General features: G+C 31.9%; 1 protein-coding gene across 1 annotated transcript; it reads right to left on the bottom strand.

The window, feature by feature from the left end:
- Positions 1 to 25648, bottom strand: LOC106104331 (protein scarlet). The gene is made up of 14 exons (XM_013284356.1): positions 25385 to 25648; positions 18949 to 19135; positions 14389 to 14437; positions 10205 to 10254; positions 8048 to 8184; positions 5735 to 5905; positions 5243 to 5481; positions 2866 to 3061; positions 2517 to 2651; positions 1922 to 2149; positions 1586 to 1721; positions 1173 to 1278; positions 767 to 867; positions 1 to 424 (listed from the first exon to the last, which is right to left on the bottom strand). Exons 1-14 carry the CDS (start codon positions 25487 to 25489, stop codon positions 243 to 245), a joined length of 2022 nt encoding a protein of 673 aa, XP_013139810.1. The 5' UTR covers positions 25490 to 25648; the 3' UTR covers positions 1 to 242.
- Between the last annotated feature and the right edge of the window lie 1412 nt (positions 25649 to 27060).

Genomic DNA, 27060 nt, shown 5'->3' with positions numbered 1-27060 from the left:
TTTCATTAGTATTTTAATTAATCAATTTTTATTCATAATTTAGTTTTAACGACATGCAATAAAATAAAAAAACAACTCTGACATAATTCGACACGCGTTACATAACATTAAAATATTTTAATACCCATAAAAATAAAACACTTTTATTTTAAAAAGTTTCCATAAAAGAGAAGCATGTTTTATGCAGTTACATAAAAGTAGCTCTTTTCCTATGATCGGTAGATAATTATCTAAAGATTGGTTTATTTTCTCCTTGTACGAAACCGTAGTGCTATTAATGCAAGAAGATGGAACACGAGGCAGAGGATGAGGAGGGCGATGACGTCAGTCCAGAATTGATTGGTGCGGAAGTCGTATTGCTCGAGAACCTCGTCCCCCGTGCTCAGACAGGGGCCGTCCGTCATGTTTCCGGGCGCGATGCAAGCTGGAAGTTATTGTTTAAAGGTGAGAAAATATTTTTGTTTGACCTAGTATAGGAAACAGTAATGCAACCAAAAGTATCTAATTGAATCTTTAAATCTCTTTAAAGTCGTTTTACAATTTACAAATTATATTTTGTGCGTTACACTGATAAGCTTGTTATGTCGCGTATTTGTAAAGAATATGCGACAAAAAGGTTTTTACAAGACGGAATTCCATTCTTAGAATTAGCAATGTTACACAATATGGTGCTAGTATCAAAAATACTTAAGGCCGGGCCTACCCCGAAAATTAGTCAAACCAGAATCAATGAAAATCTACTAAAGTAACATTCGTGATAGCTTACTTATATTTTGTATCCCGTCCCATTGTAAGATGCTCATGGCTTCGTTTGAATACATCACCCACGATAAATGTCGAATCCATGATACGTATTTTGGTATTGAACTGAAAAAGACAAGGTTTAGATGCTTAACTGCATACATAATTATCATCAACTCTTTATCCTACTCCCGTAGGTCAGCGCAACAGGTTTTTGTCCTCCACATAACTTTATCATACGTTATCTCAGTCCTCACACCCTTTTTGATCATGTCACCTTTCACGCAATCCATCCATCTCTTTCTAGATCTACCTCTACTGGTGTATCATTTCGCACTTATAACAAACGTTCTCATTGTTTCATGCTTTAATACATACATAACACAAAATCATTTATTAAAGGAATTGCTAAATGACTATATAAAAATTACCTTAATTTGACAAACAGTCCTGACGTTAACATCAAGGTGTAGTCAAAAGGTACAAGGTAGGCGATAGCGATCGGCATTGAGCCGAACGCGCACGAGAAGAATGAACCTGTGAAACGAGGCACACAATATTATATTAAAAAATCTATTCGGTGAAATACAAAAAAAAAACAATTGACGGTCACAATAATTGCTTCGGGATTATAAAATACTAGCTGTTGCTAGCGATTTTGTCCATGTCAGATTGAAAAATATACCCTATAGTACTCAGTGATAGCGTAGCTTTTTAATGACGAAAGAATTTTTGAAATAGGCCCAGAAATTTTTGAGTTATTTTAATACGTACAAAAATCCAAATCTTTCCTTTTTATATTAGTATAGATAAGTTTAAATTGTAATAGAAGTTAGGTACTTACCGCACGCAATGGCGACGTTGAGAACAATAATCGATATAAAGACTGTAAAGCTGAAGGCAAAGGCGGTAGCTCGGAGACCCGCTATATAATACACCACCAGGGTGAACAAGGTCGGTTCTATCACCAGACCAGGGAACTGTAAAGTTCAATGATTATTAAAATCTCTAAAATATTAATCAAACATATAAAAACAAGAAATTAATTTAGTTTGAAACATTGCTAATTTTTATAATCAGGCATCACTGCTTGGTGGAACCAATTAGTATTTCTGTCATAAATAATCACGACTACGGTTCATAAAAATAAAAAGACCTGAGACATGAATTTGTATCTTACCAAGGCAATCATCCTCGCCAAATAGTATATCGGCGTGGAATACAAGCCGGCTTTAAGCTCCCTTGTCAGCATTGGAAACTCTTCAGGGAACATATGCAATACTGAGTACATTGGACTAAAGGTATTCTCAGCGATGATGATGAAGAGAGCTCCCTGCACGTCCTGGATGCCCGCCTGCGTCAAATGCGCGGTGCCGATGAAACACAGCCCCGCTGTTAATGCTATAGCCTGAAATTAAACATGATTGTAACTCTCAAGACATGAAGATCTCTCTTATTTTATGATTTACTAGCTGTTGCTAGCGACTTCGTCCAAGTGATATTAAAAAATATAACCTATGTTACTCAGCAATAACTAAAATAGTTTTTTAAATAGGCCCAATAGTTTTTGAGTTATTCCAATACATACAAAAATACAAATCTTTCCTCTTTATATTATTAGTATATAATATCTGTTTCAGAAAAGATTTTAAATCATTGAACATTGTTGGAAAATCTTGGAAGGGTTCTTTTTGTTTTCAAATGTTTGTTAATGGGGTACCAAATATTGATCCATTCTGGTATCTGTTAAAAATTCATATGATCAAGTAACTTACTAATTTTTGTAATATTCGTAGTAATTGTACTCTAGGATCTCTTAATATAACTAGTAGATACCGGTACACCAGCCAAATCGTCTTCGTAAAGAAGAAAGGTGGTTTAAAACTGTCTTCCTTTGCTCGTCTTGATTCCTGTACAGAAAACTACACATTGAGACAAACGTTTTTAATTAGATTATTTGATGTCATTTACGCCAATACAGAAAACATAGTAGTAGAGTTACCCAATAAATTGGTAATTCTTAATACAAATTGTACAAATGCTTTTGGCAATATTCTTAGATAACATGTCCCGGAAAGATTTTTTTTAATACGAATTATTAATGATATCCTATGTAACTCTTACCTCATCCTCATGGTCCATGAGATGGAATTCAAGGTGTATTTCCATATCTAACTCCTTAGCAGCATCACTGACTGCGAATCTATCGCATACACTCTTGATGGCGTGTCGTGACGCACCCTCGGAGCCCGGAGTCAAAGCTAATACTTTAATGAAGAAGTCTGTAGGGTTGTACGTCAATGGACAATGGTAGCCGAGACTGGAAAAAAAAACAATTACAACTAAACAAAAAATGTGAAATTTTGGATTATCCTTTCACTAGATGTTCATGATTCCGTCCGCGCACAATTAAAAAACTCGATCAGATAATATTTTCCATAATGGCTTATAAATCTGTGCCAAATTTCAGCTAGATCCCTTGAGTCGGTCAGGAGAGAAGTAGTAATCATCTATCCATCCATCTACACTTTCGCGTTTATAACTATTTAGAACTAGTTTAGACTAGTTAGATTTCAGGTAAGAAAGAGGATTACCTACATTGAGTAATTTTTATCATTTGCATTTATCCTGAAATGTTGATTGCCAGTAATATTCTAGTTTTTTAAATAATACTGTTATATCCTGTTTTATAAGAGTGTTTGACAATAAAAACAGACGGTTATGGTTGACAGAATATTCATTTAACATACTGCAATATTCTCTCATTATGTGATATGCTTGTATTTGCATTGATTCTTGTATTGCAGGTTACATGACATTGCAAATATTATATTACATATCAATCTAATACCTTGCTATTTAAGTATTATTAATATTGTTCGCAGATAAATCCCTTACTGTACAATGTAATAGATAAGAAATGTAAATGAATATAATGTATGAAACAAATATTTAAAATGAATCGTAAATTGTTCGCTTAACGACATGTAAATGCATGATGTAACATTATTTATCGAGATTTGCTGTTATTAAATATCTTTGAAAGCATTATTATATATAACGGTGAGTTTTACATAATTTTACTCAAAAATTGTCACAGCCAATAGTGTTTAAAAACTACTAGATCGTACGGATGATGAATGACTGTTTTTTGTTATTTATCTTCTATAAATATTGTTACTTATAGAGAAGATAAATAATAAACGCAACACTAATCATTGCCGTACATGTCCCATCACTATGACATCTGTCAATGTCAATCACATGTATGAAGGATAAGCGCGCCATTTGGCGGGAATCGATAGAATTAGGTTAACGTTATAACAATTATATAATTGTTTAAAATACTAATTAAAAAAAACGATCTTTGTACGTTATCTATACATTCATAAATCACTAGACAGATTGTGGTGAATCTTTGGTGGGATGGTCTGTGCCTTAAATTCTGTGGAAAATATTATAGTGGAATGGTTCCGTTTCGTGCTTTTTTGCTTACACTATGACATTTGATATTATTTTGGATAATTGGAAATATATTTAATACTCCAAAAATATACAAATTAAATACATCGTATACCGAAGTTGTTGACATTTATGTTGATAAACAAATTGATATCAAGGTGAATTATGGATTTATAAAAGTATTATTTTTTGTTTTATAATAAACAAAAACAACAAGAAAAACTCCTGGAAATAAATATAATATTGAAACAGATTGCGAATTAAATACATATAACTGAAACCTTGAGATTATAAAATAAATTTTACATAAAAATAAAATTTCATTAACTATATCCTTCCTAGCAACTATAGATACGAGATACAAGAACAACAAGGAGACAATTCTTTTGTATATCCGAATTAAAAAAAAAATTAGAAAATTAATTGTAAATTCCTAAGTAACTCTCGAATCTTTCCATTATTTTGTCGTATCGATAGTGAATTAAAAAATGTACTATGTTTATAATCTTACAGCGACATGAATAACACTGTCATGATTTTAAGGTAACTGCAATAGGTCTTGAAATACGTTTGGAGTTGTGATATGCCGATCAGCCGGAAAGTCCTATTACGGTCACCGTTTAACCTATTTCTTAACGGTTTTACTCGATCAAAGATCAATAACAAACGTAGTCTAGACGCTTTTATGTTTCGAATCGGTTTTCACTACCGATACATGCATTTAAAACAACTTGTATTTGAACATACATTACCACGAAAAGAATTACAGTATTTTGCGTAATGAAATAATTTGTATTTGATTCGTTCTCTTTATTAAAAATTACAATTGATTTTGCTTCTTTTAATGGTAATTAATAGATAATTAACGTAGTTTTTCGTTGCAGTATTATATAATAGTAGTTAGCAGCGTGTTTTCCAAAGTAAGATCGGTAAACAACAGTGGAATCCCACTGCAAGTTCGTTTATCATAAACAAATATCCCTGTTCTTGGTAATAGAATAAACATTTCTTTGTAAGCGTTTGTTACTTTAATGTTTACCTTTCAAAAAAGCTGAGTGCTCCAGAAGCGTTTCCAGCGAATGCAATCCTCCCTTCAGCGAGGAGTACCAGCTTGTCAAATAGCGCCATTAACTCTGATGATGGCTGATGTATAGTGCAGATAACTGTCTTGCCTTGAACCGCACTCGCTCGCAGTAAGGACATTAACTTCTGTGCCGATGATGAGTCCAAGCCAGTGGTCGGTTCATCACAAAATAATAATCCGGGGTCGGTTAATAACTGCAAAAGGGTTGAAATATTGAATGAACGTGGTTACATAGTGTAAAATTATTCATAAAAGTTCGATTAGACACATCTATACTCAAATTATGAAGAGGAAAGATTTGTAACACAAAAACTGTTGGGCCGATTTCAAAAATTCTTTCACTATTAAAAAGCTACGTTATCGCTAAGTAACATGGGCTGTATTTTTTAATTTTAACAAAATTTAGTAGTTTATATTTTGATATACAAGATAGTGATTTTTTCTCACCTCTGTAGCGAATGCCAGTCTTTTTCTTTCCCCTCCTGATAAAGTATTTCGTCCCTCCAAGCCTCCAATGCGAGTATATCTTGAGCCATAAAGTCCCAATTGTCTTAAAAGTTGATTAACTCGTCTTCTGCGTGCTAAAGATGATGTCCGCCGATCCATACGGAGACGGGCCTGAACAAATGTACATTGTTTTGATTCAAAAACATACTTAAATTTATTTTAGGGGTTTAATAAATGTATCCTATTAACGTATCTATACCTACATATAATAAAATTGGAGTGTCTGTTTGTAATATGAAAAGAAAAATTCCAGATTTCGAAATGATGTATTTGTGTGGTAACGAAAATCGCATTTAAACATTATTTGTCTGTGTGTCTGTAAGCCGCGTTTGTTCGGGGCAATCTCCGAAACGGCTACGCCGATTTCGACGGGACTTTCACTGGAGAGTCGCTGACATGGATAGGCATATTATAGGCTACTGTTTTTTAAATTCCGGGCTGTCAAAATGGTCCAAATTTGCGCTAACGAAGTTTGCGGGCGACAGCTCGTTTTCCTATAAGTTGGTCTCCTGTAGAAATAGACCTGTAATTTATATTTTTCCCCAATCTTTTCCATTTATTTTATGTTTAATATATGTATTTTAAAAGGCGTATACCAGTGAGCATGAAAATTCATAGTATGTTAAACGATTTTTTGTATCAAATATCGACTTAATGATCTCTAATTCCGACCTTGGGATTTTAAAGAACTCGTTGACACGTGCCAAGATATCTCAGGTAGACAACGTTTTTGGATACAATAATAAAAGTTAATGGTTTTTTGTAAATAATAATACCGCACTAACTCGGTGTCATCAATTTTGTATTTTACTTCTCATCGATTTTCGAATTATTTTAAATTAAATAGCTTGATTTGCATTAATTATAATTTTGAATTCTGTAACATTTTTGAGTTTGACAATTAATATTTGAGTGTTTTGTTTTTATTTTTGAAATTGTATTGACATAAAATTTACAATGCAACGTTTTATCTATGTAAATTACAGTGGGTATTCATATAACTAAAATTTAAGTGGGTCATATAAGAATATATTTGTAGGAAAACTTGTTTACGGATTAATTACAAAATTTCCACTACCAAATCACTTAATACAAAATAGAATTTTTATGTGTGGTCTATGGGTGGTCTAGACCACCCGTAGTTCTAGAACTACCCGACAGTGGTCCAAGACCGCCGAAAATAAATTTGGTTTCCACGAGTTGTAAATGTCCATGAAAATGTTCATCTGATTTCGAAGACCGAAGACTCGCGTACGAGGATATACCGAAATGTACTAAATTTAAAAATTAACAAAATGTCTTATACATTTTATTAATGAAGGTGCATGAAAATCAGTAAAACGACATTAGGGGCAGCGACAAAAAAGTTAGGGAACTTTTGGTCTATGGGAACAGAGATAAAATTACGTATTGATGTTTCGGATATAGAAAAAATCAAATACGAGGGTAATTAATGCCTTTCAAATCTTATTTATCTACCAGTTTAACATCCTGTATCACCCGTATCATTTAAAAGATCTTTTAAATGTTACAATCTTATAGATTTAAATATGGCCGCTAACGCGATTTATTTAAATAGACATTTTATCTATGAATAAAGTCGGCGGCTGTTTATTAATTTAGGAACCCATAAGGCACGTGCTATAACTTATGTCATAAATAATTTTAAGTGTCATAAAAAACCTGTTAACAAACTTTAAGAAATATCTCACAAAAAATAAATACATTTACATAAAATATTGATTTATTTCCAATAAACCTATCAAACTCTTAATTATCTAATAGTATGTTTCTACTGAGCGTTCAGTAAAAAACAATTTTCTGTCTTCACATTCTCACACTTCTAACATTTAGGGAAATACTTCGATAATGAAAGTCCACACCAAACATTTTACTGGTATGATATGAATCTAGTATCTAAGCCTTTAGTAATATTTTAAAAAAACGGTATTGACACACTACCACCAAAGAGCACGTAAAGATTTGTAATTATGTAATGCCATGGCTTTCAGGGTTGTCATAGATCATAACAAGGCAATTTTTCGTCTGTAAAACAAAGTGATCTCTGCTTATTGACATCCGCACCGGATTAACTGCAGATGCGTTGCCGTCCGTTGAAAAAATACAATAGAAGAAGAATTAATAAGATATACTTTTGCTACTTGAATGAGTCTAAGCGGTAGACGGAAATACCGCTAAGGATACCGTTTCACAATGTGGTTCTAGTAAATAAATCTTCTAACGAAAGAGTACCATTATGGAAAGGTGTTCGATAACAGTGAGATTGTCCACGAAGAGTTCGTCCTGGTGCATGTAGCCGCTCTCTCTGTGCATAAAGTCGCCCACCGGTAACCCATTCATTGCGATGTCACCGTCTATCAACGTCCCAACTGCAAACAAGAACAATGCCTAATTAAATACGATAAACACAGAAAAAAAAACGATAGCCGCAGAATTTGTTATGCAATATAAATATTAGTTAAATATTAAGAATAATCAAAGCATCACATTTTAATTAATTAAAAAAAAACACGTGAAACTTCACAAAAGGTTTGTTTACTGAGTAGGTATTTGGATGTAAAAATCTATTTAGATACGGTTTGCAAGAAGAGCATTTTGTATAAGACGATTTAAAAAAATTGTAAAACGAAATGTATGCCAAAATATTGGTTTTGCCACTCGTACATATGCATAATAGCTTATCTAAATGTTTTTGAAATCTTGTATAAAAACAACTGAATAAATATTACTAATAAGCCAGCATAGGTTTTTTATACATGTAGGTGGCCAAATAGATTGTAACACAAAACTTCAAAATGATTTCAAAATAAACGGACTATTCACTCTGCATTTCAAATTGTTTAATTCCTTCTATTTTAATTCGTGTATCGATCGATTAAAACAGAATTTTTAATTCGTAAACTACCTCTAGCACAAAGAGTAATAGTTTAGTTCCAAAGTTAAAGAACCAATATATCTAAAATTCTTGAACCAAGGAGATGTCATAAGATAAGACTATTGTAATTTCATAACTTTTAACCGTATTACTTCATTAATATATGCTATAGGCTTATTCGTGGCTTCTTTAAAGCCGCACAAAAAACATTAGCATAAAATGTTGAATAGCGCTATAATATAAGTTTTATTATAATTAGAATTGTAAATAAACGAGCACGAGCGGACACGATATTAACTGAAATGGTTGTCCAAAATGAACCGAAACTCGAGAACATAGCATTGAATTTATAGTGCCACATTTTTTAGTCAATACAAGTTGTCCTTCTATTTTATCTTTACGTAATTGCCTACATATTTATATGCGTGAAGTAACTTTTAAGAGAAAAAAAAACGAATAGAACTGTAGTTGAAAAGTTACATCCATTTCCGTTCAACACTTTACACATATAAATGCATATTGTATTGCAATGTGTACTGTAAACGTATTGTTAAAATATGCTAGTAAACGATCTACCTACTTGATTTTATCTTTACGTAGTTACAGCTAGTTACAATGTTGATGACTGAAAACTACATATGTGTGCTAGCATTTGTTTATAATCTGTTTGTTTTCCTTAGCATTGTAAGCTATAGCGTGAAAGATTGCATAAATTAACTTTGTGACTTAATTGTCTGAGTAAATAAGTAATAAAATTACTAGGAAATCGATTACGTACTAATTAAATTAATCGATCCCCAGAAATGTTAATTGCATAAGTGATCACTGTCATTCTTTCACGTCTTTTTCATAGGTCACTGACATATAGAACATTTTAGAACAAGTTACTACCAGACAACCATCCGTAAAAAAATTATATTAAAAACATCTGACATACAGAAATATCATGTAGATTAGTCTTTCTTCAGACAAAGTAATTAAATAATGTGTTAGAAATAACATATTCAGAATAAGTAGTTCGGAAAAACTAAATATTATTTGTTGCTGTCAATCACTATTCGGATATACGCACGTGCGAACAAACAAATAATAAAGAATTTATAATTTAAATTTTAAATTCACTAGCGTGCCCTTTGTGTGTCCTTCAATTTTATGGAATTTTGGTACATTATTAATTAAAATCGTTATTTTAAACGAGTTATTTTGAATATTTATGATTATTAATTTTAAAACAAGAATTAAATTACGTTTTTTTTTTTGTTTCTTATATTATCTTATATTATGTTATTAGGTTTATGCTGAAGAAAATAAAGTAAAAACCAAGAAGTTCACTATCATAAACCGTAGAGAGTAGTAAGTATCTACAAAAAAAAACAATATGCTTTATTTTTAGTTCATTTTTGGACAAAATCCTGGCAGTCTCAGAACATCTTAGCGGAGCTTACAGCACAATTTGATTGGTTTAGGCATCCATTATAAACAGTTAGATAGTTATTACAAGATAAACGACTCACTTGGGTTTCTGTACGCTAACGCTGACATCAGTGTCGTCTTCCCAGCACCGCTGTAAAAGAACTTCAATTCATCAAAATAATCAAAATCACCTCCATTAGGGCTTTCGTTATGCCGTAACTTTGTGGTCAATGTGGTATAGGTGTGTTGGAGTGTTTCGTACTAGTTTGAAACTCTCGAGTGTTGATTTTACGAGTTTCATTTTATATTGTAACCATCTGCTCTCGTGCGGATTCATCTGCATGAAATTATAAAAACTTTATTTTATAGTTTACAGTTGTCAAATGTCAAGATTACCGTTACCATAATAACCGTGCTTCCTTAATGTTGGCAGCTTGTAGTTTATGGTCCCTTTCCAATATGAAGGTGTTTTTCCAATTTATTTATCCCTCAAGTTTAATAGCGTGAAAATATACAGCCTAAAGCGTGTCGTAAGTGTAGCTTTTTATTAAAGAAAGAATAATGCAAAAGCATGCTGTGATAGCTGACATCCTACGCCACAAAGTAGTGTGTGTTTACGTTTTTTTTATATTAGTATATATTGGTATGACAAGAGGGAGGATATACGCCTCTAGCACAAGCCATCGCAAGCCTTATTCTTCGTTTTTTGGCCTTTATAAGGTATGAAAACTTTTTCATAATTCTATCTCGTGTACTTAGTGACAGTGGCCTTGTTATAAATATTTCCGATATTTTATGCTTATTACAAGTTAATAAGAAGTTTTTAAACATGTTTTTCAATAAATTTCCATCATACATAAGAGTACATTTATTCTTTTTATGATATAATGTCGAAGGAAGTTCAAATGTCACTTTTTTATCTTAATTATTATGTTTTAATTCCAAGCTGTTAGAAGTCATTCATTAGAAGTGGTGTTCTGTTTATTGTGTAATTATTAATTAATTTATTGTTTAATGATAAAAATTTAGTAAACTAGCTGTGCCCGTGCGACTTCATCCGCATAAAATTATGAACATTTTAATTTTATTGTTTACAGTTGTCAAATTCTCAATTGCAAATGTCTTGATTACCGTTACCATAATAACCGTGCTTCCTTAATGTTGGCAGCTTGTGGTTTATGGTCCCTTCCCGATATTAAGATGTTTTTTCCAATTTATTTACCCCCTAAGTTTAATAGCGTGAAAACATATAGCCTAAAGCGTGACGTAAGTGTAGGGCCTTTATTAAAAAGTATAATTATTCAAAAATCTGCTGTAATTGCTAACATCTTAGGCAACAAAGAAGTGTGTGTTCTACATCTTTTCACGCCATTAAACTTAGAGGTTCAATATTTTGGACAAAAACCCTAATGTTGGAAAGAGACCATAAATTACTGCCAACATCAAGGAAGCATGATTGTCAAGGTTTGTCATATGTCATTTTGTCATTTTCAATTGACAATTTGGCAAATGTAAACAATAAAATAATTTTGTGCTGATGAAATCGCACGAGAACAGCTAATTTAAACAAATCAGGTTATTAGTATTTGGGGTCATTAAGGTTTTTATATTTATAACCTATACCAAAATTAGTGTCTGCATGTAGACCCATAATTCTTAAATGTCTCTAAGGACGAAAAACAAAATTTAATCGAAATGTCAAAACTTTTTGAGTGCATTTTACATTTGACCTTTTAAAATTGTATTTAGTATTTTATTTAGAAAACAGAAGGTCAAATAAACCCTTTAAAAACAAAAAGAATTGCCTTTTTTGGTGATTAAAATTGTTACTTCGACGTTTTATCAATTTTTTGAATAAAAATCGTAAAAAATAAGCGGTACTTTTTTAAATACAGCCTATGAAAGATTTTTTTAATATTACTATTTTTAAATAAATGTTTACATTAATTAACTTGAAGGCCCTTAATTCGAAGCAAAGTAGATGATACTGACAACTGATTCACTAACAGACAAGTTTATTACCTTAATATAATTTATTATTACCTCAATCTCACTAATATTATAAATGCGAAAGTTTAGGATGATGGAGGGATGTTTGTTAGAGTTTGTAGCCTAAAGTGCTGTACACATCTCGATGAAAGGCATAGACGTAGAGGATAGTCTGGAAGAACATATAGGCCACTCACTTTTATTTCTTTTAATTCCTCCCGAACGGAGTCGCGGGCGAAAGCTAGTATTATAATTATTGATAAACTGTCTAAAATAAGGAAGACGTGTTTTAATGAAAAAGTCTTTTATCCAATTTTTCTAACTCAAAGCCGATTGCCAAAGCTTTGTCACCCTCCGACCCGAATACCTAAATCGTTTCACTTGTGTAAGCCTGTAACAGAATATCAACGGACGGTGGAATATACACTATCCGAATGCGCTCGTATCGTATTATGCTTCGCAACTATCGTACGGTTTCATTGGCAATATTTAGGTACTTTAATACCCGAAAAAGTATTTTTGTTTCGCAAAAATATTTATCATTCTAAGTTCCCATCGAGGTGTTCGGATCTCTTGGTCTGATTTGGCTTTACTCAACCCTGCGGGGCACCATACGGACTTGGATAACATATTGATTGTTAGGAAATTCAAATATGTGTTCTTCGATTCTCTTCTTATGTAATACTAGATTTCGCCCGCGTATAAGTGCGCGTGGAATAAAAAAAGCAAGAAGCCTATGTGTTCTTCCAGACTATCCTCTACGTTTATCACAAATTGTTTATCACAAATACTGTGACGTGGTGTTCGGTCCCCGCTTATTTTTAAAGACACAGCGGGCCATTCAACGTGTGCAGAACGCATGCTTACGATTTTGTTATGATATACCACGTCGGGAACATGTCACTCCGTATTATAATAAATACTGCATATTAAAAATGTCCGGTCGTCGTGATCTGCACTTTGCTAATATGGTTCATAAGATTATTAAGTCCCATCGCCCGAGATATCTTTTTGACAAATTAAGGTGGAAGAAAGACACTGTGACTCATGTAACAAGAACTACTATGCAAAATAAGTTGAGCATTCCAAAACATAGTACAGTCGGCTTTAGAGGTGGATTTAAGTACGCGGCTTCTAAAGTCTGGAACGATCTCCCACCACCTATAAATCAAATTTCGTCACATCCAGTGTTTGCTAAAAAATGTAAAAAAATATTATTAGAGTCCCAAATTAACCCATAACACATTGTGTTTTTTTTTTTTTGTTAAAAATTTGTAAATATGTTTATAAATGCAGTATGTTCATTCGCCTTTTAATTTAGTATGATTGTTTTTGTTTGTTTCTATTAAGATTTTAAAAATTTTTTTTTCTTTATGATGTCCCATTTTTGTTGGTGTGATTTTTTTTTCTTTTATTTAAAAGTGTGTTTTTTATTTTATTATTTTTTTTTTATTTCTGTATAGATATGTATTTAGTACGGCCGGTTACCCTAGTGATTAAGATGTATGTTACTTGAGTGCGAAGGAGCCAGCTGAAAATCAGCGCAGGAACGGCTTAGTCCGTCCTGCATACGCTGAGCTGGCTACCTTTTGCCACGAATATGTCACCTTTAGAATAAGTCTTTGTTATATAATTTCTATTTTGTGGCAATAAATACATTTTCATTTCATTTCATTTTCATTTCATTTCATTTCATTTCATTTCATTTCATTTCATTTCATTTCATTTCATTTCATTTCATTTCAAATTTCATCGAGATCTGTTCAGCCGTTTAAGCTACAAACTAACATCCATCCATCCATCTAAACTTTCGCATTTATAATATTAGTAAGATTAAATTCTTTCTATTACTAAGATAAAGTATGTTTTATTATTTATTGTTTTTAAGATCGTAAGTTCAACGGTTAGTTTGCCGCCTTTTTTTAGGTAATGTTAACGTCCGATACTTAAGTACGATGAATTCATTAGTACGTAACAGAAGTCGGTACAAAAAACCGGGATCTGTCAAAGTTAATACAAAAAAATGTGAACCGGTCGGAGGATACGCGGATTTTAAACCATAAAAATATTCCCGCTGGGCGTAACTTGTTTGCCCTTGTCAAAACGGACCCGTCAAGTTGCCTTTTGCGAACTAATCACTCTGCACACATTAATTGCATATTTTAATTAGACTATATTTTAAAATAAATAGATAGAAAAAGTTTCTGTGTTTTGATAACTGTACTTATTGTCTTTGATTGTTGTGTATGTAATTTTTAGTGTCATGAAATGTTTTATTTATAGTATAGGAACTTACCTTGGTCCCATAAGAGCGACCAGCGTGCCGGGCTTTGCAATACCGCTCACTGGTGACAAACAAAATAATCAGACTCCAATATGTAAAAATATTTTCTTACGCTACCAATATGTGACACTACCACTGACCTCTAAATGAACATGCTGTAAAAGGTGGTATTTTGTGTCTATTCGATTTCCTTTGTTTTGGCGGTTTTAGTGTCAGTATCAGCCCTTATTTTAAAACCTATCACCTATCCATTAATAAAGACCAGTGGAAACATCATATTGTCATCTTTAAAGTGAGAGGAGACTAAATCTTTTTAAGAAAGCTGAGATATGTTCTGAAACAAGTGTTGACAGAAAACTCATAGATATATATGTATATAGGTGATCTTTATCCTCATATAAGTGTAGTGTGATACAATTTACAAGGACTGAATTTCATTATAATACATACTTGTGACTATCTGCGATAACTTGTAATTGGCCTTCATTTTTTTGTTTCTTTTATTATTATTTTTTAAGCTAGCTGTAAATTATGCTTAAGAAAGGAGTGGAATCAGATATGACGGCTGATAGAGATGTATGGAAGAGCAGCACATACTGTGCCGACCCTCAATAAGGGATAAGGGCAAGTGGATGATGAAGCTAGCTGTAAGTTATCCGTAAATAAATAAAATAAAAACAAAAAAAATATGCTGAACCACTAGTATTTAGTTACTGGATTAGGAACTGCAGTTTTTGTTTTTTTTTTATAAATAATTACGACTTGTTTGGACTTCCAGTCTTTAAATTTTGCTTTATCATTGCAACCATCTTTAAAAAGTGAATGTCTGGATCTTGTTTTGTTAATTAAGTTTCCCATACGTGGAATTTGTATGCCCACAATTTAAATGAACAATCCGCCTCGTCCAATGCACGTCGTACAATGAAAGTAAAAGAAACGCAACGATTAGCGCCAAAACTTTGGCCAAATATCGAATGTTTCACGTTAAACTTTAAAATAAAAGTGTGTAAAAAGAAATTCCATCTCAAACTGGACTGGTTACTTTCAATTTTGGATAAACATTTTATAGTACTAGCTGTTCCCGTGCGGCTTCATCCGCATGAAATTATGAAAGCAAATGTCAAATGACATAACATAACAAACCTCGACAATCTTGCTTCCTTGATTTTGACAACAACTTATGGTCTCTTTCTCACATTAGGGTTTTAACCAAAATACCTCCTGAGTTTAATGGTGTGAAAATATAGTGTAGGGATTTTTATTAAAAAAAATATTCAAAAATATGCTGTAATTGCTGACATCTAAGGCAACAAAGAAGTGTGTGTTTATGCTTTATTATAATAGTATAGATTAAATACTTTCAATTACTAAAGTAAAAGAAGTTTTCTGTGAATAAAAACGGTTTATATTTGCACCTTTTTGTAATAAAATCATCTTAATGATTCGTTGCACACTCGTATGTTGATCGGGTACAAGCAATATCGCTTTTAATAACTTTTGTTTGCTATAAAAAAGGTTCAATGTTTTTAACTTAATGATATAATACTTAAAGATTTTGTTATATTTAGAGGTCAACAGGCTACATTCACTTTATTTCATGTTATTGCTATTATTAGATAAAGGTAATCAAACTTTTTTATTTAGTGTATAAATATAGAACATTTTAATTTCGGTAGTTCTCTGTATAAAAATAAACAATAAAGGTAATGTACCGCGCCCGCTAATTGCCTGAAATACTTTTAATCTTATTATAATAGTCTGTAACAGTATATTTCTAATCCGGCTTTACTTTCCTTGAAAACTTCTATATAAAGACAACACAGCTGTACAGAAGCTCAAGCGTCTGCAATTTGTAAGGACATTTTTTATTTAATGACGAAAAGGTCATGGGCTTGTTTAAAAATTAGTGTATTACGGTACAGTTGTCTTAACTTCGCGTTATTTTACTCACTGATCGGCTCCTAAATGCTGTAGCGTGATGATAAATAGTCTAAAACCTTGTATATTGTATTAAATAATTTATGCAAAAATAACTTTTATGATATGTCTACGAATCCGTCCGCATGAAATTAAAAAAAAACTAAAGGAAGTCGACTATATGTTCTCCCAGACTATTTCATCTATGCCGAATTTCATCGACATCCGTTCTGATTTAAGCTACAAACTTTAACAAACATCCATCCATCTAACTTTTTTAACAAAACAAAACACTTTTTATTTTCATTATGACTTTTTCTGCTTGACTTATCCACCGCACTTACTCAATTCCTTAGTACAAATTTCTCGTACTAAATCTCTACCAGGGAACTCCCTTAGGAACAATTTAATGTCTCTGAGGTTGGTATTAATGTTTAAAATACGAGAATCAGATATGCGTATGACATTGACATATCTAACGGTAGCAAGCGCAAGCGGTGCTTCTGTCAATCAATATTGAATCCAGTAGCTACCTAAAGTAACACAATACCATGGTTTCGAGTTTCGCACTTTTTGAAACGTGGGAATCGTTAACAACCATATATTTTTACACTATCCAGCTGTATGTTGTTTTGGTAGCAATGTACTTTTATTTTTCTTTTTATTATCCAATCAATTTATTAATAGAATTCAAATATTATTTCTAAAGTTCACAAACTAAAAAAACATCGCGTGTGTGCTCGAAAAACTTGAATGCATGATTATTTTATGTCCGATATCATATAATTAATAATCGAAGTAAATATAAATAGTTATAATTAATTTAGAAATATCTGACACCGTTTTATAGGACGCTTACACGCTATTCGGTTTTGTATTTTAATTATTTCATTTTAATATAATAATTGAAAAACTGAAGAAATTAGGATTGATCTATTTGTCAATAGATCAATCTAAAGATACGGATTCAAGGTCATTCACATACAACGACCACAACAATACTCCAATAAAAGCATGCTTCGCTTGACGTTCGGTTGCGTAGAGAATTCTCCAAGTGAATGTCAGAAACCAATAGAAAAAAAAACATCCAGTAAGTTCAAAAGTATATAAGCCTAATCATACTTCATATTAATATTATAAATGTAAAAGTTTAGATGGATGGGTGTTTGTCAGAGTTTGTAGCCTAAACGGCTGTATGGATTTCGATGAAATTCGGTGTAGATGTAGAGGATAGTTTGGAAGAACACATGGGGTACTTACTTTTTTTTTAATTTCACGCGGACGGAGTCACGAGCGAAAGCTAGTAGGGTTATAAATAATTATATTAGTAACGACCCTCGACTGCGTCCATGTGGAATATCAGAAAGTACCTATATATTTTGTTGCAGTTATGTACATGTGAAAAATGCTTGTATATCACTTGAACGGTACATTTTTACGAGATAAAGAGCTTATCTCTCTCTTCTACTCCTATGTCCCCAAAGTGGGGCAGAGGGCGTACACAGTACGCCGCCAGCTCGCTCTGTCCTGGGCTCTGCGTTATGTCTCGGACCATGACAGCCCGATATAGATTATACTCTGTTCCAAATTATGACAGAGTTTAAATAAGTTATGTTCCTAATTGTATCAAGATTCATGGAGCAGCTATGTAGTTACTTGGTAACAAACATCCATCTGCCAAGCATGATTTAGTAAGTACATATGGCCTTACTGATACTAGCATTTGATTAAAGAATTAACAATTTGACAATAACAAATAGCTATCCCATGCTAATGGCCGAGACAAGAATATTTTATCGTAGGTAATTTAGAAAACTTCGTAATATAGCCGCCATTTTAGATTTTTTACGTCGCTTTTAAACGTACGTAAAATTTCTGTTGTAAATTGAAAAACAAATGAATAACTCATACTCTCGACGGTAATAATCTCTCACTTGGAATGAGGAAACGTCGCACAGAGAGAAGACATAGGACCTACTAATAATTATATTTAACTACATTGAAGGACTGTTAAAAATGTTTTGTTTATCTTAAACCTTAAATAGAATAGTTATGAAGGTTTTAGCAACTTTTAGTTATGTACTTTTCTTCGTATATTTAATTTCACTCTAGATTTGAAGCTAACAATTTAAGTTTGTTAATGACCTCACTTTTTTCATGGTTAAAATAACGGTAACGGTGGCCTTAATTAGTGTTTTTTATTGGTTTTTTTATTTTTAAAGCGTCATAAGTTTATAAAAAGTGGATGTCGATCGATTAGGTATGTAATGAATTCATTAATATAAGTCACTTTAAAGTAGTTAAGTTAGTATTAAGCAATTCTTAGTTTAATTAACATTAGTAAGTCAACAAAAAATAGAGCATGTTGTCTTTAAATTTTAAATTCAAAGAAAAATATCAACTTTGAGTTCATGTTTTGTTCAAATGCAATAGGCATTAATAATTTGTAGATTTATAAACTCTCATCAGAATGTATTAATTCTTTAGGCAAAAGCTAAAGCGTACTAATTCCACTGGTACGGCTGCAAATTCGATACAAATGGAAGACTACACGTGTGCAGAGACGCGCTGATAATCGCTTACTGGAAACTAGCACTTAGAACACATTTGCATGTACAATAGACGAATAGAATCGTTAAACTATTCATGGCTTACCATTATTAACAAGTCTTTTCAATTTGCCGTCTTTTAATTTCACGTGTACGGAGAGGTCCCGCCACACGAGCGTGCAGGGCCGTTGCGGCTGCGTGGACCCCAGCAACTCCTCCACCTCCTGGAAGGGTGACCTTCTACTTTTCGGAGGTGTGAACCTGCTCCCGATCTCTACAGTCTCCACTGGCTCCTAAAGAACAAGACAAGAAAATCAAACAATAATGTTTCCGCCTAATGGTAACGCTTTAAAGGTATATTTCACAATGTATGAATTTGATATCTTTAGGATAAATATGCTTACTAAGGTTTTTTGTAATCTAAAAATTAGGTTTCTTAGCAACAGTACTCAAAAATGCAAAGTCAAAAATGCAAAAATGGCAAAAAAGGCAAAAATGAAAATACCAGCGGAAATTTTCTATCAATCGGGTAATAATTTATAATTAAATCGATTAATAATAAATCGCCTTGTGAGAGTTAGTGGAAAATACACTTTCAAGATTATAAAACACTCAACTAAATTAAATGTAAATAAAGCAGATTAAATCTGATTAAATAATGTAATCTAAAAAACGAATCAACTAATACTAAATGCATCTCCGAGTTTTCGCATCACTTCCGTTATCGATATGAAAATCTAAACATAAAAACGTCTGATACACTCATTTACTATTTAAATTTAATCTTACCCAGACGTAACTATAGTTGGAAACATTGGACATATTCAACTAGTGTTTTATCACTCCACCTGATTCAGTATAAGAGCGCACGTACACCTTTGATTAAAACATCGCACAAGAGTTTCCTCGTCGCGCTTTGATTCCTATGACCTTATAAGGAGGTGCACACACTACTCAATTTTATATTGTGCAACTAAACAATTGAATGGGCTGCGAAACAATCGACAATCGCACATTTGTGCGATAGTGAATTATTGTATGCGCTCGCTCTTAGTGTATTTTATTCACTTTTATATGCTCACATATTGGATAACACTGACGCCGGCTACTTGATCCACTACTTTGCAACGAATATTCAAATAAGACGAACGCGGACCATAGACTATGCAAGTTGGAGACTTTCCGTATGTTTTAAACTGTCCACGTTGCTACTGAATATCATGAAATGAAAGTAAGGGTCGGCAGAGAAAGTTTACAGAAAAGACAAGACCTTGCACGTTAAATAAGACTTGTTTACAAGGAGCGTAATATTGTTGTTAATATATTTCATTACAGACACTTAATACCATTTTAAACCGTTTAAAGATATTCGCGAAACTTCAGTTATGCGAAAACATCCGGTTTTTTTGGTTATGTAACTAAATTGAGTTCCGCAAAAGCAACAATAAATGCGTTTTCTTTACTTGTTTGCTGTACAAAAAGGTTTACTATTAAAATAAATAATATAATGTAACCCTTAAATGCATGATGCTTTTGTACATCAGTCTTCTCTTCCATACCCAATAGGCTATTAAAAAAAAACTTTTTTTTCCCTTGATCTATGTTCAATTTACTACCCGTTTCAATTTAGGGTATTAAAAAAAATCATGCATTTAAGGATTAAATAGGGCCCAGGTTCTTACGTAGGCTAAACATTTATCCGTATAAAAATAAAATAACTATCTTAATATAATAAAGAGGAAAGATTTATATCGTATCATGAAATATCATTTTATATTTCTTATTATTTTTTTTAACTCCGCGAGAACAGTCGCGAGCAAAAGTTAGTAAATGATAAAGGGACAACTTTTACGTTTATATTTAACACTAAAGGTTATGCAGATTATTTAAAATCCCTACGGAAGTGCCAATAATCAATTTAAATGATCACAAACAAATTTAAAAACTTTACTACCTTAAAGGATAACCTTACATTAATTTACTTTAGTACTCGTAAACAAAACATAAAAGTCCAAAACAACAAACAAGATATTTTGTTCATTAAACGTTTATTTAAAGTAGTATAATAAATAATAAAAACAAAACACGAACATTAAAATTAATAATTATTGCAGCGTAAAATATCAAAGATATAACAACAAGAATCCAATTCTTTGTTCCTTAAAAGGACAACAAAACAACAGAAAAACGCATTTTGTAAACATGCAACATATTTTTGAATTTAAAAAAATGTAATCTCATATTGAAAAACTTCATATTGATTTCAACTATTACAATTGGTAGTAAAATCTGTAATTCAAAAAGGAATCCTGTTGTACCAAAAGCAAAAAAAAACATTGCAGTATATTTGTAAATCTTTTGACTTATTAAGATAGATTAGGCTAATTAACGTTAAGATACATAAATCAGAATTAAAATATACACGTATGAGGACTATTTCAATTCCTTTGATTAAAAAAATCAAAAATTTAATGTAGATATTGAATAGCATAAAATTATTCAATAGCGTTTTGTTTTTTTTTGGTAAGAGAAAAGTCACGGCTTATCAATATTAAGTAATTTTTTGATGTCTGAGAATTAATACATCAGACAGCCCAGATCAAAAATCTGAGGAATACAGAGCAGCTATCTGCAGACATAATTGTTCCCCAATTTAAGAATGCCTTGGGCTGGTAAAATTGCATGTCCAGAGACTGATTTTTTAAAACTCAAAGGTTGAATTGTTGTCTTAAATTTTTATGTCTTTTTTTTATTACCTTTTTAAAAATTAAAACCTAAATGCGATGATCAAAATCTATTTCAATTTAATTAATATTTTATTGAAAAAACATATGTTTGCTTAATTAAAACAAGCTGGCTAACACCAAATAATTTATTCTATATAATTTAAATACGAGTATGTAATGATTTAAGTTTTATTTAATTCCGTTTCGATATAATATGTCGCGTGTAGACTATAGATGTTTAATAATGTAAAACAGTCACAGCAACGACGAATCATTCGGTCTCACAATTTTAATTACTAGCGGTTCATCGCAACATCGCGCAATGTAAAAATAATTATGAAAAAAATCTTATCCCTCAGGAACCTCATATTTCTCGAGGAGGAACCGTATCCCATTTAATACAGACTTTGTTTTATATCTGTGCCAAATTTCATTATGATATGTTGAACCGTTGTAGTATTATCAAGTAACCATGAGAAAACAAAATTAGTATATCCCATGGGAACTAAAACTATTCCCAGGATCAAAATCAAATCCTATGTGTTGTTTCAGATTATCCGCTACATCTTTTCATCGAGATCCGTTCAGCGCTTAAGGCTTCAAAATTGAAAACAAACTTTTGCATTTATAATATTAGTAAGACCAAGAAATAGATAGAATTGACCATTTATGTATATCTAGTGTAGATTTGACGACGTTATAACAGTGTGTCTACGAAACCGTCGGCAACATTACGATAGCACCGGAGAAATAAATTTATGCTGCCACTTATACGAGAGTGGAAGATAACTAAATCAGGGGTGACCAACCTGTCGGTCGAGTTATTCGGTAAGGCAACCATGTATAGAAAAAAATTGCGTAAATCAAGGAATTAAATTCGCTTCCAACTTAAAATCGAATATCATAAAGCACAAATCAATCGTGGAGAAAGCAAATTAGCAATTTGTAAATGACTTACAAACTCAATTGCATCATGTTTGTTAAAGGATGTTTAACCGAAATGGATAGAAAATAAACGTACTTCATTGTCCTTAATTCTTGTTTGTAATGTTGTACTTAATTAATCCCAACTAACTCATACCTTACTCAAAAATCATTCATGCAGGTAAAGATATATGCGGTCAAAATGCAATTGGAAGTAATGTTCTAATCGAGTTGGTCACCCCTGATTTACTCCAAAGGTTAAAAACAAAACTGGTTTTGGACATTTTCCAAAAATCTATTTCTCTGGATACATTTACATTATTTTTTAAATAACTTTGTGAACTAATGAAATGGGTGCTTACATATTACAGAGCTAATAGACAATAGTGCTAGTATAAAATTGTGGGAAACAATATTAAAATTCTCACACCAATAAATTTTTATATCGTTACAATATCACATTTTTGGTTATTAATATTCATTATACTATATTTAGAAGTTAATAATTATTTAAAAATACTTAACATTGAAGCATAATTAAGAAAATTAAAAATAAACTGTAACTTGACACTCGATACGGGTTGTCGTATAATATTCTATAAATGTAGGTACTCGTATAATATTCGCGTGCGGTTTACGATACTCGGGAATACGATACTAACTCGAAACTAATATAAAAGCCACAAAATTTTCATCGATAATAAAATCTAAAGATTCCATATCACTATGAAACAACTTTTAAAAAGAAATGTAACCCAATTTTTTTCTCATATTTAAATTGGCCCACGAATTTTTTAGCGTTGAATTATAAAAATAGTTTGTTACTCGAAGGCTTAATAACAGTAACTAGGGTAAGCGAATATTTTTTTTAACTATATAAGAACTAGCTGTTCCCATGCGACTTCATCTGCATAAAATTATAAAAATTTCATTTTATTGTTCACATTTGTCAAATTATCAATTGCAAATGTCAAAATGACATGACATGATGTCAAACCTTGCTTCCTTGATGTTGGCAACAACTTATAGTCTCTTTCCCATATTAGGGCATTTATCCAAAATATTTACCCCTTAGTTTAACGGCGTAAAATTATATAGCCTAAAGCGTGACCTAAGTGTAGGGCATTTTATTGAAAAAAGAGTTATTCGAAAATATGCTGTGATTGCTGACATCTTAGGCAACAAAGTAGTGTGTGTTTACGCTTTATTATAATGCTATAGATTTTCCATAAAAACAACAGAATATATCCTAGCACCTGAAGGTTTTAAGACACTAATCCATTCTCTAACCATCAGTTTATAGACGATTTAAATATACCATTTTATAAAACCAATTAAGCCAATGACCTAAGGAAGGATCGACCGATAGATTGCGACGATCGACATAACGATCGACTAAAGAAAAGGATGCCAATGAATATTTATTAAAAGGTAATTATAATTTAGGCAATGGAAAAATAGCACTTTATTATGCTAAATATTGATATTCTTAGCCTTGATAAAATGAATAATTTTACTAATGTTATAAATGCAAAAGTCTAAATGGATTGATGCACGTTCTTTACTAGGTATATCTAGAACAGATCAACGGTTCCCGTAAAATGACAGATATGGAACATAGTTTATTTTTAACTAGCTGTTGCTACTTCATCATCATCATCAGCTCACTATACGTCCACACCGAGGGGCTCGGAGCCTACCCTAAGTAAGGGCGATAAGGCTATAGTCAACCATGCTGGCCTAATGCGTGTTGGTCGACTTCACACATATCTTGGAATTTCTTTCCCCCTTTATAATATTACTATAAAGAAAGATTCCGAACGGACGGAGTCGCAGGCAAAAGTTAGTTTATTATAAGTATTTAGGATTTTTCTTATCCTCGTTTTTTAGTTCCCGTTCTAATTAAATTAGTGAACAAATGTTCTTTTCACGAACAGCGCTGAGATCTCGATACATTAAAGTCCGTCTAACTGACAGATACTGTCCGGTCTTGAGTTTAGTAAATGCTAAACATTTTAGTGCAAGTTGCATAAAAAAGAGGCATTAATCGCATTATTTTACGTTTTTACCGTATTTCTTTATTAGAATGACCATGCTACTAAGTATTTTTAAAATCAAAGATAGATAAAGCGCTGTGGAGCTTATATGATAATTGTGTATGTAAAAAATGTTAACTCGACAAATTATAATAAAAAAAGAAGAAAAAAAGTTTGATGCCTATTTCCATATTTTATTCAATTTGCTATTTATAACTCAACAACCAATTACGGTTTCTTGTTTCGACTACTTGATGTGTTGAGTTATTTGTTCTTTCAAAAAAAATCGATATCAAATATTTATTAATAAAAGTTCAATGCATATTTAAAATAAAAAGTCAACGTACCTATTGGAATTAATTAAATTTATATCGCAAAAGTGGACACCATTTACTTAATCGGTTAATGAAAATTAATTATTATTACATTATTAAATAAAAGATGAATATTAAAATTCTTGGTATTCCAATTAATATAATTTTATGACTTCAAAATATTGAAATAATTATTAAAGTCGTTAGCCAAAATTAATGCGCCTTTTTAAGCTAACTTTTTCTAAAACTTCAACAGACAAGCATATTTCTAAAGCTATATTAATATTTTGACGCATTGTGTTAAAAATAATTTATCATACTGACAACTTACAAGGTGACAAATTAACCACTAAAAGGTTTTTTACGTTAGAAACGGAGTTATCAATATGTAATGTGAAATTTATTTTAATGGGCTAATTATAAACCGACAAGATTAAAAGTAACTGAGTTTTAAATTACACAATATTATGCAACTTTAAGTGTGAGTCAATTCAAATTATTATAGTTACATTTTACTGTTAAAAAAAAACACATTTACTTACTGGTTGATCTTCCGTGAATGAATTCGCATTTGAAATATTGAGGGACGAAGGTATACTCGGATCTTTTTTCTCCACATCCTGATCACTTTTGGCAGAATCGCTCATTTTTGTCAAAATTTGGATTAAAAAAAATAATCAAAAAAATATCGTTCGTTCAAAAATTGTCAATCAGCACGCAACATTTTACCGCGAGCGCAGCGCAGCTTGTCCCCAGTCTATGTTCACTATCGCTAAGGCCTACGCTGGCAAATGAATGAACGTGGGACAGACAAAGATGGCGATTGTTTTAGAAAGAGACGACCGATAAAGATCCCTTTGAAAATGAAGACTGAAATTAAAGGTAACGATACATTTGCGTCTCGACATTTCAACTAAGGGAGTTTAGTAAATGTTTATGTTATGAAAAGTGAACAGAACGGATAACATAATTTTAATGTGATGTTAATAGGGTTTTCGTTTATTTTATTACATACCAAAGCCATAAGACGGCGTAAAGCCCATCTTGTAAAATACTAGGTGATATAAAATGCCATGATTTTTGCATACTTTTGACTAGTCTAAGAGACATTAGCAAAAGGAATAATCTTAGATATATGCTGAATCGTATTTATATGCTGACGAATTTCAAAATTACAAGGTCATGAATATATTTTTTGAAATAGAACTGACTAAGTTGTCTACTTTTATTTCCTTTTTAGTGTTCAGTATTGGTAAAATATTAATTCTTCTGGTTCAATTTGGATTAGAAGTAGGTCCGAGATAGACATGTCACTTACCATTTATAACCTCCTCGTTCGGGACGTCAGTATATTTGTTGAGTATAATAAAACTTTTTTCTTTAGGAATTTATCCATCACTAAATAATGCATTATTGTTGAAAACTTTGCGTTATTTCATCGCTTTTGTAGGAAAAAATATATCATGTTATAAGCGTGTAATTCTTGTATAAATGTCTGTTCGGGAATATTACGTCTAATTATTACGTCCCGCCTCAGAATGATAGTGAGACTGGGTCGTTCTTGTATTTCCATCCTTATTTAGTTGTTGCGTAAAGAATTTTTGTACAGATAAGACAGTTTAAACGTGCTCCTTAGTATTAAACCAACACTGAAATGTGTCATGTTTAAATTTACAATTTGCTTATGGTAAAAAATTTCTAATGTCAACTGGTCGATCAACTAGTTTCTAGATTTAATCGTGTTTTGTAAAAGAAAATATTTTTTTCTGAATTGTAAAGATAAATCAAGCTGTCTGCAGTGAGCTGGTTTTCATTATAATTAGCTGTTGCTCGCGACTTCGCCCGCGTGAAATGCAAAAAAAAATAGTTAAAAATTCATTACATACATAGCTTTTTATTGGAGGAAGAATTTGTAAAATTGATTCATTTCATTTAGTTTTTTAATGTTTACTCGATCATTCTGCAACGGTTCAACATATCTTATTGAAATTTGGCACAGACAAAAAACAAAGTCTGGAGTACACATGGGATAAGCTTCATCCCCAAGATATGTCCGGTTCCCGAGGTATACGTAGCTTTTTGTAATTTTTATAGTTTGTATGTTTTCTAATAACACGCGTACGAAGTCGCGGGCAACAGCTCGTAGATTATAAATTGACATGTAAATTGTTTTATAGTCGGTGTAATTTTTTCATTTCAATAAAACCGTGTTAAACTA

Source organism: Papilio polytes, unplaced genomic scaffold (assembly GCF_000836215.1).
Source record: "Papilio polytes unplaced genomic scaffold, Ppol_1.0 DF824270.1, whole genome shotgun sequence".
Lineage (NCBI taxonomy): Eukaryota > Metazoa > Arthropoda > Insecta > Lepidoptera > Papilionidae > Papilio > Papilio polytes.
This window is presented reverse-complemented; position numbering and strand designations above follow the sequence as displayed.

Bases quoted from the DNA above. Each gene is read 5' to 3' on its own strand.
- LOC106104331 (XM_013284356.1), bottom strand. From the start codon at position 25,489: ATGAGCGATTCTGCCAAAAGTGATCAGGATGTGGAGAAAAAAGATCCG. The intron at 10,255-14,388 runs GTAAGTTCCTAT...GTTCTTTTACAG, and splicing joins GTCGCTCTTATGGGACCAAG to CGGTGCTGGGAAGACGACAC. The intron at 8,185-10,204 runs GTGAGTCGTTTA...TCTTGTTTGCAG, and splicing joins GTTAGCGTACAGAAACCCAA to TTGGGACGTTGATAGACGGT.